Here is a 19,551-nt window from a genome sequence, read left to right on the forward strand (position 1 = left end):
CATGTGGTCTCCTCCGGGGCAGGCGGGAATTGAACTCATGCGGAAGTGGTTTCAGATTCTCAGTGCTGTGCTCTAACCCGCTGCGCCACCAGGGAGGGCCATGAATTAAATTTTTAAAAAATCCAAAAGATAAATGAACCCAAAAGTTGGTCCTTTGAAAAAATAAATGAAATAGACCAAACTCTAGGCAGGCTCACAAAGAAAAACAAGAGAAAACACAGATAAATTGAATCATAAATGAAAGAGGAGAAATCACAACAGATTCCAATGAAATCAAAAGAATAATCAGATTACTATGAACACCTATATGCAAACAAATTCAACAATCTAGAAGAGATGGACAAATTCCTAGAACAATATAAACATCCAAAACTAGATAGATAGAACACATAAACAGACCAAGAACAAGCAGTGAAATTGAAGCAGTAATTAAAACTCTCCCCAAAAATAAAAGACCAGGACCAGATGGCTTCACAACTGAATTCTACCAGACATTCAGAAATTAATACCTACCTTTCACAAGCCCTTTTAAAAAACTGAAAAAGAAGGCATACTGCCAAATACATTCTACAAAGCCAACATTACACTGATACCAAAACCAAAAAAAGACAACATGCACAAAAAGAAAACTACAGGCCAATCTCCCCAATGAACACTGATGCAAAAACCCTCAACAAAATCCTTGCTAATAGAATGCAACAATACATCAAAGAGATAATATATTACAATGAAGTGGGATTCATCCCAAGGGCACAAGTATGGTTCAATACACAAAAATCATTAGATGCCATCAAACATATCAACCAAAAGAAAAATAAAAACCTTATGATCACATCAATAGATGCTGAGAAAGGTGTTCACAATATCCAACATCCATTTATGATGAAGGCTTCCAGGGATAGAAGGAATATACCTTAAAATAATAAAAGCCTTATATGGCAAACCCACAGCAAATATTATTCCAAATGGTGAAAAGCTGAAGGCCTTTGAATTAAAATCAGGAGTAAGACAAGGAAGCCCACTCTCACCATTCCTCTTCAGTATAATAATGGAAGTCCTTGTCAGAGCAATAAAACAAGAGAAAGTCATACAAGGAGTTCAAATAGGGAAAGAAATAAAACTATCGCTATTTGCAGATGATATGATAATATATATACAGAGAGAGAGAACCCTAAAAACTCCACAGAAGAACTACTCAAAATAATCACCCAGTTCAGCAAAGTAGCTGGGTACAAAAATCAGCACGCAAATCAGTACCCTTCCTATACACAATCAAACTGAAGAAGAAAAAAATCAAGAGAACCATCCGTTTAAAAATTGAAACAAACAAAAAATCAAATACTTGTGAATAAATCTAATCAACAAGATGAAAGAAAATGATAAAACAGCCCCTCTCTGGTGGTGTAACGAATTAAAGTGCAGCACTGCGAAGGTGGCAAGGCCACTTTGGTGCAAGTTCTATCCCCACCCCAGAGCTGACCCACATGGCGCAGCAGACCTCGCCTATCTCACCTGCTGCACCCCTTGGTAGTATACTTCATCAATCTGCCTGTTCTGCTCCCCACTCTGACTCTGGTGAATCCTCTCACTGCCCCTGCACTTCTGGCCTGTACCCCAGTTCTTCTATATGCATAAATAAATAAATCTTTTTTAAAAAAGAAAATATAATTATAAAACACTATTAAAAGAAATAGAAGAACACACAAAGAAATGGAAATATATCCCCTGTTCATGGATTGGAAGAATCAACGTTATTATAATGGCCATCATACAAGTGATTTATAAATTGAACACTATTCCAATGAAAATATGAATGAAATTCTTCAAAGAAATAAAACAAATATGAATTTCACAAAAAAATGGACCACAAAAAAATGAGAACAGCCAAATCTCTACTGAAGAAAACAAAAAAGAATGGAGGTATCACACTTCCAAACTTCAAACTATACAACAAAGCCATAGCAGTTAAAAGTGTTGATTTGTGGGCCCTCCCTGGTGAGCCAGCGGGTTAAAGCACAGCACTGAGAAACTAAAGTCACTTCCGCATGAGTTCGATTCCCACCTGCCCCGGAGGTGACCACATGGCGTGGCAGACCTCTCCTGACCCGCCCGCTGCTCCCCTCAGCAGTGTACTCGTAGATCTGCCTGTTCTGCTCCCCGCTCTGTCTCTGGTGAAGCATCTCGCTGCCCCTGCGCCTCTGGCATGTACCCCTGTTCTGTATGCACAAATAAATAAATCTTTAAAAAAAAATTTAAGAAAAAGTAAAAAATAAAATTAAAAAAAGAAAAAGATGAACTATGCTTACTAGAAGTTAAAAATATCCTTGATATTAAAAAAATGAAGCAGGAGATTAAAAATAGTTTAAAATTGAGAAATTCTCTTAGTATAAAAAGCAAATGATAGAGATGGAAAGTATAAAATAAAATGAATCAGCAAGAAAGCCAGGAAATGATCTTTAAGTTATACAGAAAAAGCTACATAATACATCAAAAGCTATTAGAGCTTATAAACAAATTAAGAAAAGTTGAAGATTACATATCAAACCTGAAAAAATCTGATGTATTTCTATACAGCAGAAATGAGATATCCAAAAATGAGATTAAGAAAATACCTCCATTTATAAGAATGATAAAGAAAATAACAAATGATGCTGCAACAACTAGATAATCACATGCAAAAGTATGAAGCTGGACTCTTACACTACACACAAAAATTAACTCAAAATGAACCTATTTTCTATTTTTGATCAGTCAAGTGTGAAGCAAAATAAGACATTTTTGAACATTAAAAAAGGACCTAACAAATTACCTATGCCAACAGCATATCAGAGAAGGAAAGGAACTCTAGAACACCAAAACAGTAGCAGGTATAGATGATCCAGATATAGCAATGGACAACTTGAAACAAACAAAAGAATCCATTTGCTCTCAAAACTTGGAAGTATACACTGAGCATCAAAATTTAAATGACAAATAATTATATTTCATTCTTTTATGTATCTAATCACATTACCTAATCATTAGCATACATAATCAGAATATAAATGTTGTTTATTGATTCTCAACTCTTCAAATTACCCTATAGACAAGACACAACCATTAAAGAAAAAAATAGACATTAAAACTTGCCATGGGAAAACAGTAATTGCTCGCTATTCACAGCAGTGCCATTTCATGGCATGATTAGGGATGATTTTTATTTTCTGTTAAAAAATCTGTTAAATAAATTAAGACCTACAAATTAATATTAAATTATTAAACCATAAAATAAAGAAGGGAAACTAATAACAAGCATTTTAAGTTCTTCCTACCCACTAAAACAATCTATAAAACAGCCCTGTTCTGTAATTATAGATTATATAGATTTAGACATCTTCCTAGTTAAGTCACCAGAGGGCTCTCTTACTAAAAGTTCTGCTATAGCTACTGAGACACTTGGGTGCCTACAGCCTTAGTTATGACCTTCTTAAATACCTGTGATCTCAGAATCTTGTGACAATTTCATTTCAAAGCATAGAACTTTAGAAAACAAGGCATTTATTTAAAAGCACTAGTGTTGGAGAAGGAATCGCTTAGACAGAATACTTACCTGTAAACATAATTCGTTGGATACAGAAGTTATCACATTTAGTTCCCGTTTGAATATTGATATGTTAGCAGGCTGACTCATAGCCACACTGGACAGAATCTGAGAGCCTGTCTGCTGAAAATTAGAGGACTGTGTTGGACTATCTTGAAATCCACAGTGACCAATGGCTGTGACTTCTGGCAGTGGGCAGGAGAGGGTGTCTTCAGCAGAGGAAGAAAAGGGAGAATCTATGCTTTGGTTATCCTTTTGACTGTCAGTATAGACACTAGATATGCCATGCTCCTGATAAAGTAAGTTTCTTAATTTTTCATCCAGAGTTTTAATTCGGTTGTCTGCAAATTCCAATTTTGGAGGTCTTTCCCCATCTGATTCCAGGACAGTAGTGGGTAGAAAGGTAGATGGTTCAAGACTGGGTGTCGGAATGGGAACGACCGTCTTAGGAGAACTTCTTTCTGTGGTTTCTCCTTCCTGGGAAATAAATTCTGCATCCATAGTTGTCTGTTTCACTGGTAAAGATTGAAGCTTTTGATCAGACATATGTGTCAGAGTTGTAAGAGTGTTACCAGCAATCTGAGTTGACTTGCCAGGAGGGGCTATAGGTACATCAACCTGACTGGCAGCTTGGTGACATGGATACACAGGTTGGAATATACCTGCTTGGTTGGTGAGTTCCTCAAACTCAACTGGAATGGCTGGAACTGAAGTAGTAAAACTGGAACTACTAGCAACTGCTGACATTATCTGCCTGTCATCTTCTGCTTGAAGTACAGCTGGCTGCTTAGTTTCTACACAGGCATATTCAGAAATCTTACCATCAACTACTTCCTTGTGTTCTGATTTGGAGGTGAAAAGTGCATGCTGGCATGGATTATTTTCTAGAATGAGCAGTGTATCTTGTGATATTGCCTTATTACTTGTGTTTCTTGGACCTGAAACAATAACAAAGAATGGCTAAGCACATATTGATAACTAGAAAGCATTAACTACTACCAAAATTCAAAGTAGGCAGGAACAAGGAGCTAATATGGACCCACATGAGAGTATTCTTAAAACTCAGAAATATACAGAATGCCACCTGTCAAGAAAATAAACCCTTTTTTTCTCATAAGTATTAAAAATGCTTCAGTTATACTCTAATATTAACATCTAAATGCTTATGAAAATTCTCATAAGCATAAAATACCTATGAAAACAAGCTAGATATTGGGTTGTTGGAAAAGTCATGATGCAGTTTTGCCTGAGAAACAGAAAAAACATGTCATGATTTTTCTGACAGCCCAATACATGTTATATATTCTTATATTTCCAATCTCCACCTATGCATAAACTTGGTAGAGAATGAAAGCTTACTAGAAAGTGGATGTGGTCCAGGAATTGTGGACATGGAACGCTGAAGAGGAGATTGAGTCTCACGGTTTCTTATTGTTTGATTGATACAGAATCGCCACCGACCAACTGGGGATGACTGAGGAGCAGATTCATCTGTAGAAACAATTAACAAAATTCAATACACTAAGCAATTGTCAATATGCTAATATATTATTTAAAGAAACCAGGTTAGAACACCAATTTGTCTTGTATCTCCATTTCTAATAGCACTAGCATATATATGTATATAATTTAGAAGACCAGACCTCTCAACCCTGACAAATACTCTAAAGAAGTACACATAAAATATGTTTAGAGAAAATTTTTAATATCATTAGCAGTTGAAGGCACTTTATTGGGGAAATGGAATGTACTTTTTCTACCAAAACCAACATCTCCTATTCCTAATTATGGTGATACTTATACAAATCAGAACTGTACACATAAAGGAAAAGAGTCAATTGTACTATATGGCAACTTAAAAAATAAAAAAGTCCCTACATCTTTACTCCTGCTTTTGTATATCTTTTAAACTTTACTCCAGTTTATCAGTCAAAAACCTGCTCAGGCTCCTGTGAACAAGAAAAGGAAGACAGAGGAGGACACTGGCACCCTAACAAGTTAGACAAAAGTTCAGGGTAATGTGATCAAGTTCTATGACACCCATATGACTGCTGCTTCTTAATGTTATTATTCTTTCAGAGTTACTCACTTGTCTATGGCTCTTTTCCCTATAGCAGATCCTAAATATACCAAAAATGAAAGCTTAGATGGATGGAAAGAAAAAGTAATTGAAAAAGAGAACAAATGGCCCTACTTTTAGTTCGTGGAAATTTATTTGGTATCTGATTTTCAAAACTTAAGTACAATCAAAGCAAGTAGAAGCATTATCACTGGTGGAATGAAATCAAGATACAAATCACTATTAAAACAGGACATTGGGGCCCTCCCTGGTGGCGCAGCGGGTTAAAGCACAGCATAAAGAAGCTTAAGCCACTTCCGCATGAGCTCGATTCCCGCCTGCCAGGGAGGAGATCCACATGGCGCGGCAGACCTCTCCTGACCCGCCCGCTGCTCCCCTCAGCAGTGTACTTCGTGGATCTACCTGTTCTGTACCACACTCTGTCTCTGGTGAATTCTCTCACCCATCGCATCTCTGGCCTGTACCCTAGTTCTGTACGAATAAATAAATAAATCTTTAAAAACAAAAACAAAACCATGACATTGGGCCCTCACTAGTGGCGCAATGAGTTAACGACACTACCAAGCTATTATAGCCACTGTAGCATGAGTTCAATCCCAGGTCAAGTTGCTGACCCACATGGTGTGGTAGACCTCTCCTGACTCGCCCCTGCTACCCTCAGCAGTGTTTTTCAGTATATCTGCCTGTTCTGCTTCCCACTCTGTCTCTAGTGAATCCTCTCACCCCACCTCTACTCACGCAAATCTGGCCTATACCCCAGTTCTATACACATAAATAAATAAACCTTTTTAAAAAATGAGATATACTGGCCCTCCCTGGTGGCGCAGCGGGTTAAAGCACAGCACTAAGAAGCTTAAGCCAGTTCCGCATGAGTTCGATTCCCGCCTGCCCCGGAGGTGACCACATGGCGTGGCAGACCTCTCCTGGCCCGCCTGCTGCTCCCCTCAGCAGTGTACTTCGTTGATCTGCCTGTTCTGCTCCCTGCTCTGTCTCTGGTGAAGCCTCTCGCCGCCCCTGAGCCTCTGGCCTGTACCCCAGTTCTGTATGCACAAATAAATAAATCTTTAAAAAAAAATGAGATATACTTAGAATATAATGAGTTTAGTGATGAAAGTTTCTACCCATCTCATTTTCCTAAGAGGAAAAGGAAAAAACTTACCATTTAAGTTCAAAACATAAAAGGAATTAATTAATGTTCATTAATACTGTTCCTGCTTTTCTGGTAACATTAGGTAATAACTCAGAAATAATCAGATAAAAAGCCAATACTTGTATAAAAATTAGAATGTTCTGCTTAATTTACATACATATAGGTTATAAAATCCTTTAAGTATGGGAAAACCTACATTAACAACTTATCAAATCCCTTTACTGACTACCGTCTTTTCCAACTCAGGAATCTAACACAAAGCTTCAAAGTGTCTTGTTCCAACAGCCAAATGATAATTTTTATTAAAAAATACTTACTGCTGGTATGACTGGATGCAGCATTTATATGCACTTGTTCAGATGATCCTGTCTGAATTAAAAATGAATAGATAAATAAAGAAGCTCCTGATACATATACAAGAAGACTTATTTGCTAAATAATTGTTCTTACTTGGTTACTGTTAGTTTCCAAGTTAATACTGTCGGCACCAATGGCTCTTTCTGCAGCACAGTGGACATGAAGGATTTCCTGGGCTTGACCTACGATAAGCCTCAATTCTTCCACAAATTTTTCTTTTTCACTTTCCAGCACAAAGTTATCTTCAACCTGCACAGAAGTAAAGGTTAGTCTATTCATGAAAATGAATATAGTTTCTTCAAAATTACAACACTGTATCAATGCTAAGTATCCTAAAGAAAAAAAATTAAATTAAATATTTAAATACAAATGCCAAAAATAGATTTTAAAAAATAACAGCAGTAAAATCACACATCTGTCAGATTGGCACTACCTACCAAAGAGCCAGAATTCTTTAAATTAACCTGGCACTCTATAAATAGTTTATCATTTGAAGAACATACATGAGTCAATGTTTATATTTAAAACTAGGGATCCAACAGAGAACTGATGAAACTCAACAAAAATAAAGTAAATGACCCCATCCAAAAATGGGCAGATGAGCTACAAAGACACTTCTCCAAAGAGGAAATGCAGATGGCCAACAAGCATATGAAAAAATGTTCAACATCACTTGTAATAAGGGAGATGCAAATTAAAACCACAATGAGATACCCCCTCGCGCAGAGAGAATGGCACATCTTAAAACAACTAGCAACAACAAAATGTTGGTGAGTGTGTGGAGGAAAAGGAACTCTCCTGCACTGCTGGTGGAATGCAAACTAGTACAACCACTATGAAAAACTGTTTGGAGGTTCCTCAAACTGCTAAACATGGAGCTTTCCTATGACCCAGCAATCCCACTCCTAGGTATCTATCCAAAAGACACAAAAACATTGATTCAAAAAGATACCTGCACCCCCATGTTTATTGCTGCTTTATTCACAATTGGAAAGACATGGAAACAGCCCAAATGCCCAAAAATGGATGACTGGATTAAAAAGATGTGGTACATATACACAATGGAATCCAACCAAAAAAAGAGAAAAGAAACACATGTCTTTTGCAGCAACATGTATGGAGCTGGAAAAGATCATGCTTAGTGAAATAAGGCAGAAAGAAAAGGAAAAATACTGGATGGTTTCTCTCATAGCAGGAATATAATGGAACAGGCGAGAAAATAATGATGATGATGAACAGCTATATACTGGAGACATTTTGTGGGGGTGGAGGGGGAATGGGATCAAAAACAGTGGGAGGAGAGAAATGCACTGGACTATGGTGATGGCACATGGGTGATGTGGTGATGGGAAACCGTAGGGGATTGCAACTGAGATGGAAAAATGCACAAAAATATGTAAAAATAAACTATTATATAAAAAAATAGAGGGTCCAAACCCAAATGCTTTAACTCATAAATCACAAAATAAAATCAATCTAAATCCGATAAAGAATGGCCCAGAAAACTTTAATTAGGATTAACCACTCATGAGAAATATGCAAGAAATTGTTCAGAAAATACTATAAAACAAGAGAACTATCAGAATGATTAGTTCTTAAAATATTTAATTTTGCTTGATGAGATATGTATATCTAAACAAAACTTATAGAATAAAAAGCATTATGTAGTTTTCCTGCCACCCTAACCCATCCTTATCTATAAATGTGGGGAAATACTGAAGTCTAACATCTCTCAAAAGTATGACAACTAAATGAAAAAGTGAACATTACTCAAACACCTACTCATAAGATGTTACATTAGTTAACTGACAAATTAAAACTGTTTGGGGAATTATACAAAAAATGTTTAGACCTCACTGCCAAAGACGAATTTAATCAAAGACCAGGCTCAACAGAACTGTTTTTTAAAAGCTCTTCAGATGACCTTAACATGCAGCCACAGATAAGGGCTACTGACCTAGAACTTCTCTTAGAACCCTTCAAAGAAATATAATGAAACCAGGACTCTCCTTGGTGGCGTTATGGATTACAACACAGCACTGCAAAGCTAACATAGCAACTTCAGTGAAAGCTCAATCCTCGGCCAGGGAGCTAATCCACATGGCACAACAGACCTCTCCTGATGCCTGCTGCTCCCCTCAGCAGTGTATTTCAGTACATCTGCCTGTTCTGCTCCCCACTCTGTCTCTTGTGAATCCTTTCGCTGCCCCTGTGCCTCTGACCTGTACCCCAGTCTGTATGCATACATAAATCTTTAATAAATAAATAAATGTAATGAAACCATAAAAGGTATAGTGAATAAAATTTGATCATAAACAACTTAAGATCTACAAATTTTAAAAACTAGCAGTACCCTAATAACAACAAAAAAATGGTTCTGAATAAATAGAGAAGAGAGCAGGTAGAGAGAAAAAAGATACAGAATACACTCAAGGAAAAAAAAATTAGATTTTACTGTACTTACCATATAGTCTGCAATATCCTCTGGCGCATCACCATCAACATCAAACTTGAAGGTGACCATCTTGTTATTGTGTGTCTCCAATTGACATTCCACCATATTGTCTCCAGAAGTTGACACCTGGGTATGAACATTTCATCATTGTAAGTCAGTCTTCACCTTCTCTTTGTAAATGTGATGCAAATGTGAGCATCCAGATAAATTCATATGCAAAATATGGAAAAAATGCTTTAAACTGTTTAGAATCTTAAAAAGTTACTTTTTCGGCCCACCCTGGTGGCACAGTGGGTAAAAGTGCATCACTGCAAGCAAGTCGCAACCACTTTAGTGCGAGTTCGTTCCCCGCCAGAGAGGTGACCCACATGGAGCGGCAGACCTCTCCTGCCTCACCTGCTGCTCCCATCAGCAGTGTTTTTTATTGCTCTGCCTGTTGTGCTCCCCACTCTGTCTTTGGAGAATCCTCTCATGCCCCACCCCCCCAACACCTTTGGCCTACACCCCAGCTCTTGTATGCATAAGTAAATCTTTTTTTAAAAATCAGATAATAAAATTATATAGAGATATAAATAATTATCTGAATCATATACCATATCATTTAGAGACCTGTGCTTTAAAGTCTAATGTAGGTTCATATCTATTACTTGCTATTTGAATGGCTTTCAACAAACTACCTCTCTTACCTTCAGTATCCTCATCAATATAGATTAGTCTATAACCTCCTACCATACAGGGTTATTGAAGGATTAAATGACGAAAACAAACTTAGAATAGCAGGAGCTATTGTTGAGTGGTAGTTACAAATGATTTTTCAATTTTCTTTCTTATACTCTCCTATATTTCCTTACATACTAGTGAATATAAAATACTCTTATCAGAAATCCTTTTAATGACAGAAAAGTTAATTGTAAGTCTCATAAGATTTTATACTGCCCCACCCTAGGCCACCAGACCTAATCAGACACTTATGTTTGTAAAAGATTTATTTCAGTTATGAATACAAGAACTAGGGTTTAGGCCAGAGGTGTGTTGGGGTGAGAGGTTTCACCAGAATGTGGAGCAGGACAGGCAGATCTACCGAAATACACTGCTGAGGGGAAGCGACAGCAAGAGAGGAGAATTTGCTCCGCCAGGATCAAACTTGTGCTGCAGTGACTGGAGATAGTTTGATAGTGCTAAGACTTAATCTCTTGAGCCACCAAGGAGGTCCCTAATCAGACACTCTTAGCTAAATCATATTTATACACTGACCTGAAGGACAGTAAGCTGGAATTTAGGCCCCTTTTCTGGTCGAGGACAGGAAGCTCTTCTCTGTTTGATACGATCTTGCTTGCCATTTCCACTTACATTATCAGTAACGTTCGTGGTTTCTTTCACAGTTGTCACATCATGATTCAAACTAGTATTTTAAAAAGTAGTTTAACACCTATTCAGTTTCACAGAGCAGAAGTTCTCAAAGCCCCACTTTTAACCTAAATGAGATTTAACATCTGAAATTCTTTCATGGCTGTAATCACTCATGGTATTAAAATTCTAAAAACAAGCTCTCTGTTAAAAAAGCAAAAATAATGATCTGAAGGAAAATAAATATTTATATTTTAGTTTAAAAAATGAAGTATTTTTTAAAGTGATGACCACATAATTCTGTGAATATATTAAAAGTCAATGAATCATACAATTTATATTGGTGAAATGTACAGTATGCAAAGTAGGTCTCAATAAAGCTGTTTTTAAAATTTGTAAAAATTGAAGGCGATTTTGCTCTTATTTGATAAACATCTTACAATAGGGGGAGTGAAAGAAAATCACTGTTACTGGTAAACTTCTGTGAAATCTCTTATTGAAGATTTTCTTGATCAATTTATCTTGTTTGTTTTGTGGTTTCTTAAGAATACATTTAAATAAAATGTCTGAAAACCAATTCTTCTTCAAAACATACCTGTTTATATAACAACCTTACTAGGGTATAGAGAGACCAGGATATGAGACAGGAACAGTATAGAAAAGGTAGAATTAGAAATGAAAATAGCTCAATACAATTAATTTTAACCAGTGATATCTTATAGGTTTAAATCAATATGATTATGAAAGGGCAGATTTACTTTCAGCTTATCTGTGTCATAGTCATTTTTGTCTTTTATTTAATAAATGCAGAAATTCTGATCATTGTATTTGACATTTAAATGAGAAGATCTTTAAATACCACACGTTTTAAATTTTTTTAGCTAAATTCCTTTCTCCTAAAAACTACAGATAAAGTAATTGTACAAAGATACACAGAAGAGACAAAAATAATTCCTAAAAGTTTTATTACGTCCATGTGAAAAAGAATTTTCATAAATACAAACATTAGGAGAAATATATTAATACTGCCCTTGTTTATTTTAATACACAGAGATATGGCAGGGATAAGCAACACCTTCAGAGGATAAAAAGGATAAAATTCTAATCAAGGGGGTTATAAGTTACATTTCAAAGTTATCTTGTTTGGGACAAAATGGTCAAGAAACTCAACTTTCCCTGTTGCTCTTTCTTATTCCCCCCAAATCTGGAAATAATACAGTAGTGCAATCATAGGAAGACACTGAAGTATGAAAGGATGAAGGTATATATTGGCTAGAGAATCCCTAAGAACTTGAGAAAAAAACCAAGCTTGACATTTCCTAGTCCTAGAAGGTAGTCCAGAATAATCATCTCTCAAATCTCTCTATACCAAGGCAAAGGCAGCCCAAGCCCAGTAGCATCCTGACCTCCAATCCAGCAGCAGAAGGCTGTTTAGATAGACTCTTTACTCCCCTTGTGACACTAGTGGGAACTCTATCAATAGCATAATGGCCTAGAGAACTGGCCTGGGTCACCTAGCCTGGGTCAGCAGACCCAGAGAAGTGCTCGCCAATCCCTCAGTCCAGTGCTGCGACCCACTGGTGCCACGTAAACTAAACAAACCAGAATGGTACCATAACGACTCTGAAAACTATATTGCTATCAGAACCACATCCCACAAAAGTAGACAAGGAATATGACACATAAACAGGATGAATGCCTGCTGAAATAGAATATTTAAATAGAGTAAGGCCTTATAATATCCAAAATGTACAGGAGACAAATGAAAATACCTACCATACTAAAAAAAAAATAAAAATCACAGCTTGAATGTGAAAACATAATCAACAAATGTCAACACTAGGATGTATCAGATAATGAAATCATCTGACAAAAATTTTAAAGTAACCATCATCAAAATACTTCAATAAACAATTACAAATACTCTTGAAACAAATGAAGACAGAAAATTATACAAAAATAGAAGATATCATAAAAAGAACCAAATGGAAATTATAGAACTAAAAGTACAATCTTAGAAATCAAATCAAATGAACATTCATTGAATAGGCACAATTATAAAAAAAAGAACTAATAAATTTGAAGATAGAATAGAAATTGTCAAACTGAACAACAGAGAAAAATACATTTACAACTGTCAAATAATATTTTGGGTTATAACATTTCTTTAGATTAGCAGGAATATTACTTTAAAGTATATCATTTTATATTTCCTTTTGAAGCTCTTATAAATCTTTACAAAAACAGAATAAAGAAAATGATCAATAACCTTACAATCCATATGATCCATACTACTACAAAAAAGTACAAATAATACTTATGATTTTTATTAATCATAGCAACACACAAAAATACAGAAGCGTCTCTAGTCATGACTAAACACCTAATGAATGTAAATAGTTCAATATAGCCTCATTATTTTTAAGTTATTAATTTGAAAATACTCACCTTCTAACTAAGTCTGGTTTTAGAAGAGTTGCTTGTTGTTCAACTCCAACATGTTGTACTATGGGCTGTAATTAGTTTAGAAATAAAACTTGTTGTTATAAAAGCAAAATGCAGGCTAAAGATACAATTTTCCGTAATTAAAAAAAAAAACATGATTGTTGTGTTTTACCTTTGCTTACACCTACAGGAAAGTTTACATGAACTTTATTATTAATGTTACTGTCAAAGATAGAGAAAATAAAATGTGGTAATACTTTAATTTATCATGACTTTTAATTATTTATTTTTATTAATTTATTTTAAAAGATTTTATTTATGCATATAGAAATGGGATACAGTCCAGAGATGCAGGGGCGGTGAGAGGGTTCACCAGAAACAGAGTGGGGAGCGGAACAGGCAGATTAATATTGCTGAGGGGAGCAGTGCAGTAGAGAGAAAAGGTCTGCTGCCCCATGTGCATCACCTCCAAGTTGGAATTCAAACTCGCAATGAAGCAGCCACAGCTTGACTTAGCTTATCAGTGTAGCGCTCCAACCCGCTGTGCCACCAGGGAGGACCCCTATTATGACTTAAATTAAAAATTATAGCATTATATTATATATTTTATGTTATTTTTCAATGAAGAACACTGACATTCAGCTTCTATCCTAACTGTAAAACTACTAGAAAGATTTACTGCCATTATACAAACATAAAATAATGAATCAAGTTCTTTCATATTGCATGGCTTTGTTGTTTCTCACTCTTTTCACTATCCCTTTGAAGTATTAGTATCCCGCAGCAGCAATACTGGTTTCTTTTTTCTTTTTTTTTTTAAAGATTTATTTATTTATTCATATGGAACTGGGGTACAGGCCAGAGATGCAGAGGGTGAGAGGTTTCACCAGAGAAGGGAGCAGAACAGGCAGATCGAAGAAGTACACTGCTGAGGGGAGCAGTGGGCAGGTCAGGAAAGGTCTGCCTCGCCATGTGGATCTCCTCCCTGGCAGGCGGGAATAGAACTCATGCGGAAGTGGATTTAGCTTCTTAGTGCAGTGCTTTTACTGGCTGCGCCACCAGGGAGGGCCGGCAATACTGGTTTCTAAGAGAAAAATTTAAGACCCCTACAAAGTCAAATGTCAACCTTACTGTAAAATAATTTTCAGCATTTATCTAATCCATCATATGCACTATGACTAGTGATAGCAGACTGGATAAAATGCAAATCTATCAAAACAGATTACTTCCCTACTCCAATTTAAACACTTTATGATACTCCTCACTTTCTTTAGTGATAAATTCCTTTGAAAGGCAAAGTCCTGAATGAACTGATCTCTACCTCAACCCTGGCTTCTCTGACTGATGCCATACTCAGTTGGACTCTTCCAAATTCTGTGTCTTTACTTATGTTCCTTTATCTCCCTGGACTAAACTTTTCCTCAGTCCTGTTCATTTATCAAATACATGGTTGGAGCTCATTTAAAGAAGCTTCTACTAAAGTGGGCTCTAACTGGAAATGCACAGCAAAATAGCTTTGGGGACTCTAAAAAACATGTACCTTAACAGAGCCTCCCCAAGTGGCCTAGGGATTAAGTCAGATGTGCTATCATCACTATGCCCTGAGTTCAATCCCAGCCATGGAGCTAACCCACATATGGTGCAACATACCTCTCCTGTCTCACCCACTGCTCCCCTTAGCAGTGTGTTTTAGAAAATATGTCTGTTCTCCCCACTGCCTCTGGTGAATCCTCCCATCCCGCACCTCTGGCCTGCACCTAGTTCTTCTATGCAAAAACAAATAAAATCTTAAGAAAAAGAAATAAAATAGTAGTTTACAATGGAAAAACTTGGCAGGTCCACATTATTAAAGTTATCAAATTTCACTTCATGAATATTAGGACAAAAAGTAATCACATGCCTTCTAATGTGACACAAAGTGGAAAGAATATGACATCATTTATTTACATGATATTCCTGACAAAAATGCATGGCCCTATCTGAACAAGGGGAAACATTAAAGATAGTTAAAAGATAGTCTAAAAAATAACTGCTGTGTATTTTTCAAAAATAACAATGTTATGAAGGGATCTGGCAAGATGGCAGCAGAATGAAGATGCGAAAATCACTACATCCAAGCTCACAAAGGAATGTAAGACTAAAAATGGACTATAGATTTACATACTATGATTTTCAACCCAAATGAGAATACTCTGAATTCACTAGAAGGAAGATAACAGAGGGAGAATGGGTGATTGGGGAGCTCCGATAGGGGAGCTCCAATCTGGGTGTGCCCAGGCACTAGGAAGTGCCTCATATGGGAGGCTTGCTGCTCATTTGGCCCTGCTAAAGCCCTGGGGATAAAGAGAGACAACTCAGCTTGGTGAGTGGAACGCAAGCTGCGGGAAAGAGTGCTTGGAGTGGGTGCATAGAGCCTGGGAGTTGGTGAGAAGAAACTGGTGACTGGGGTAGCTGCAAGGCTTGCAACCCTTCCAGAGCATCCTGCATCCCCAGCCTCCACAGCATAGGTCTGAAGGCTTGTTCCCACCATTAGTCACTAAGGTGGGGTCAGCAAGTTCACAAAGCCCGGGAGGTAAAAGGGGGGGGGGGAAAGAACCAGTTAGATTGAATCAAAAACATGTACAGCCCTGAGAAGCTACAATACTTTGAACAAGCCCCCAACCCTCCACGGGCACATCCTAGCATAGAGAGGCCCTAGGAAGTACGTCAGACAGGAGACCTGCTATTGCTCTACCTGCTTACAGCATCTACCCACAAAACTGGCGGTGAAGCCCTGGAGTTAAAGAGAGACAACTCTATTCTGGGAGTGGACCCCAAGCAGTGGGGAAAGACTGCTCAGGGAGAGACTACTCGGAGTGGGCACAAAGAGCCCAGGAGGCACTGAGGGAGGACAAGCAGCCTGTACAGCTGGGAGGCTTTCAGCACTTCTGGAAATCCCTGCACCCCTGCATACCCCACCCCACAGCAGAAGGTAGGACTCAAGGTGTTACTGGACAGCAGTGGCCTGAAGAATTATGAGCCAGAAAGGCACTGCCTTACAAGGCTTACAGTGCTCAGAAAGTAAAACAAACAAACAGAAAAAAACAGTGACTAGCTCAACCACAGTCCCAGTTGCAGGGAGACCTACAACACTTCTAAGGTGCCACACATCCCACAGGAACATCCAAGCATAGAGGAAACCCAAGACATCGGAAAACTACAAAGATCAGTAGGCACCTTCCAGATACAAGGACTCAATATGTTACTGGGAGAAGCTGAACACCACAAGAGACACCTGACTCACTGGCTGAGATGACATACACAATTACACACAGTGGGAGCTGGGAAAACAGGGGACATTGAAACAAAACTAGGCTCAGAATACCCTCCAAAACTGAAGTATCTGGAAGTCCCTCTACCAACCCAGAAAGAACATTCAAAAAGAATGCTGGTCAATAACAGCAACACCATGTCTCAAAGAATAGAAAGTATTAGAAAATACAAAACAGGGAAAAGAAGACAAAAAAAAAAATACTCAAGCAAGTCCATAGGGGAAAATTCACCACAAAATAGATGAGTCACCAAAAATCACCAAGGAAATAGAAGAACTGCTCAGCCTATGAGATAGAGAATTCAGAATCATCATGATAAACAAGCAAAAAGAAGACGAGAAGGGAAACGATGACATGAGGCAAACTATCAAGGAATTGAAGAATGCAAACAAGGAAATGAATGAAAGAGAAAAAAAAGATATGAGATAAGCAATCAACGAATTGAAGAAAGAAAATAAGACAGTAAGAAAGGAAATAGAAGAAATGCAGGCGATGAAAAGGCCACTAGAGGAGACAGAGAATGCTGGGAAAAGTGATGAAAACAGAATAGATGAAATGGAAGAATGAATCAGCACCCTCAAGGACACAGAAATAAAGAGAATTAAAGCAGAAAAAGAAAAAGAAGTAAAAAGGAAAAGGAATGAAGAAACACTTCAAGAGCTATCTGACACCATTAGGAAAGGAAATATCAATGTTATATGTATCCCAGAAGGTGAAGAGAAAGGCCAAGGAAAATCGAGAAAATATTCACAGGGATAATAGAAGAGAACGTCCCTAATATGAAGGAGATGAAAGAAGACACCCAAGAAGCAAGAAGAACATCACATTACCACGGTGACAGGAGAAATACAGCAAGACACATCATAGTAAAATTACAAAGACTACAAGACAAGGAAAAGATAATGAGAATGACAAAGGGAAGAAATAAAAAACCTATAAAGGGAAACCGACCAGGATGACATCAGACTTCTCTGAAGAAACACTACAGGCAAGAAGAGAGTGGAGGGATATAAACAAAAAACTACAAAACAGTAAATGCCAACCAAGAATACTCTATCCTGCAGAGCTCTCCCTTCTCTACAAAAAAAAAAAAAAAAAGAATAAGGACATTTTCAGACAAACAGAAACTCCACAAGTTTGTCATGACTAAGCCCCCACTCCAAAAAACACTACAAGAAGCCCTCAAACCAAATCCAACAGAAGAAAGAACAAGAACAGTTCATAACAAGGAATAAAAATACGAAAGGAGGCCCTCCCTGGTGGCGCAGTGGGTTAAAGCACAGCACTGAGAATCTAAAGCCGCTACCGCATGAGTTCGATTCCCATCTGCCCAGGAGGTGACCACATGGCATGGCAGACCTCTCCTGACCCGCCCGCTGCTCCCCTCAGCAGTGTACTTCCTCGATCTGCCTGTTCTGTTCCCCACTCTGTCTCTGGTGAAGCCTCTCACTGCCCCAGAGCCTCTGGCCTGTACCCCAGTTCTGTATGCACAAATAAATAAATCTTTAAAAAAAAAAAAACAAAAGAACAAAAAAAAAAAAAAAAAGACACTGTAGCTCTGTAGCTGCCAGTATATCAATACAATCTCTAAATGTAAATACCTTAAACTCATTAATAAAAAGACACAGAGTTGCAGGATGGATTCAAAAACAGAACCCTATTAAAAACAACAACAACAACAGAACCCAATATTGTGCTGTCCACAGGAAACAAATCTAACTACAAAAGATAAAAAGAGATTGAAAATAAAGGATGGAAAATAATCCTACAAGCAAATGGACCAAAAAAGAAAGTAGGAGCAGCTACACTTATATAAGACAAAAGAGACTTCAAATTAAAAAAGATTAAAAGAGACACAGAAGTCCACTACATTATGATTAAGGGGACAATACAACAAGAAGACATAACAACCATCAACATATATGCACCAAATGAAGGAGCACCAAAATGTATCAGGAAACTACTAAACTACTGTCATCTATGAAAATGTATATCAGAGAAAATACATACATAGTAGGAGACTTCAACACACCACTCTCAACAATGGACAGATCAATAAGACAAAAAATAAACAAAGACACTGAAGCTCTGAACAAGGACCTGGACAACATGGGACTAAGAGTCATCTAGAATACTGCACCACAAAAAATCTGAGTACACATTTTTCTCAAATCCCCATGGATCATTCTCTAGGATTGACCACATACTGGGTCACAAGGTAAATATCAATAGATACTCTAAGTTTGAAATCATACAAACTATTTTCTCTGACCATGAAGGAATCAAACTAGAAATAAACCACATAAAGAAGGCAAGAAACCCACCTACCACATGGAGACTGAAACCCACACTATTGGAGGATCGTTGCATCAATGAGGAGAAAAAAGAATAAATTATAAAAATACCTGAAAAAGAACAACAATGATGACACAAGTCTCCAAAACTTATGTGAAAAATTAAAAGTTCTAAGAAGAAAATATATAGCAATACAGGCTCACATAAAAAAACAAGAAATAACTCAAAGAAACAACCTACTATCCCAACTTAAAAACTGGAAAAAGAACAACAAAAGAACGCAAAAGTCAGTAGAAGACAGGAAATAATAAAAGTAAAGTCAGAAATAAATGAAATGGAAGTCAGGAAAACAGTCTAAAAAATTAATGTAACCAAAAGTTGGTTCTTTGAAAAAATAAACAAGATAGACAGGCCACTAGCAAGGCATACAAAATAAAAACAAGAGAAAGCACAAATAAACAGAATCATAAATGAAAGAGGAGAAATCACAACAGATCCAGCAGAAATCAAAAGAATAATCAGAATAATCAA

The 19,551-nt window shown here is 37.1% G+C and overlaps 1 protein-coding gene across 2 annotated transcripts in view; it reads right to left on the minus strand.

Annotated features, from left to right (window-relative positions):
• The window catches only part of WNK3 (WNK lysine deficient protein kinase 3), a 163,095-nt gene that overhangs the window by 50,638 nt on the left and 92,906 nt on the right, over positions 1-19,551 (minus strand). For both annotated transcript variants that reach the window (XM_004695010.2, XM_012734289.1), the window contains exons 10-16: positions 13,418-13,482; positions 10,877-11,024; positions 9,632-9,748; positions 7,261-7,416; positions 7,128-7,179; positions 4,940-5,071; positions 3,590-4,518 (exon numbers count right to left, since the gene is read on the minus strand). In XM_004695010.2, coding sequence (XP_004695067.1) covers positions 3,590-4,518; positions 4,940-5,071; positions 7,128-7,179; positions 7,261-7,416; positions 9,632-9,748; positions 10,877-11,024; positions 13,418-13,482 — 1,599 coding nt within the window. The remainder of the gene's footprint in view (positions 1-3,589; positions 4,519-4,939; positions 5,072-7,127; positions 7,180-7,260; positions 7,417-9,631; positions 9,749-10,876; positions 11,025-13,417; positions 13,483-19,551) is intronic.

The sequence above is a fragment of the Condylura cristata genome, unplaced genomic scaffold (genome assembly GCF_000260355.1).
Source record: "Condylura cristata isolate star-nosed mole 26May11 unplaced genomic scaffold, ConCri1.0 scaffold00053, whole genome shotgun sequence".
Lineage (NCBI taxonomy): Eukaryota > Metazoa > Chordata > Mammalia > Eulipotyphla > Talpidae > Condylura > Condylura cristata.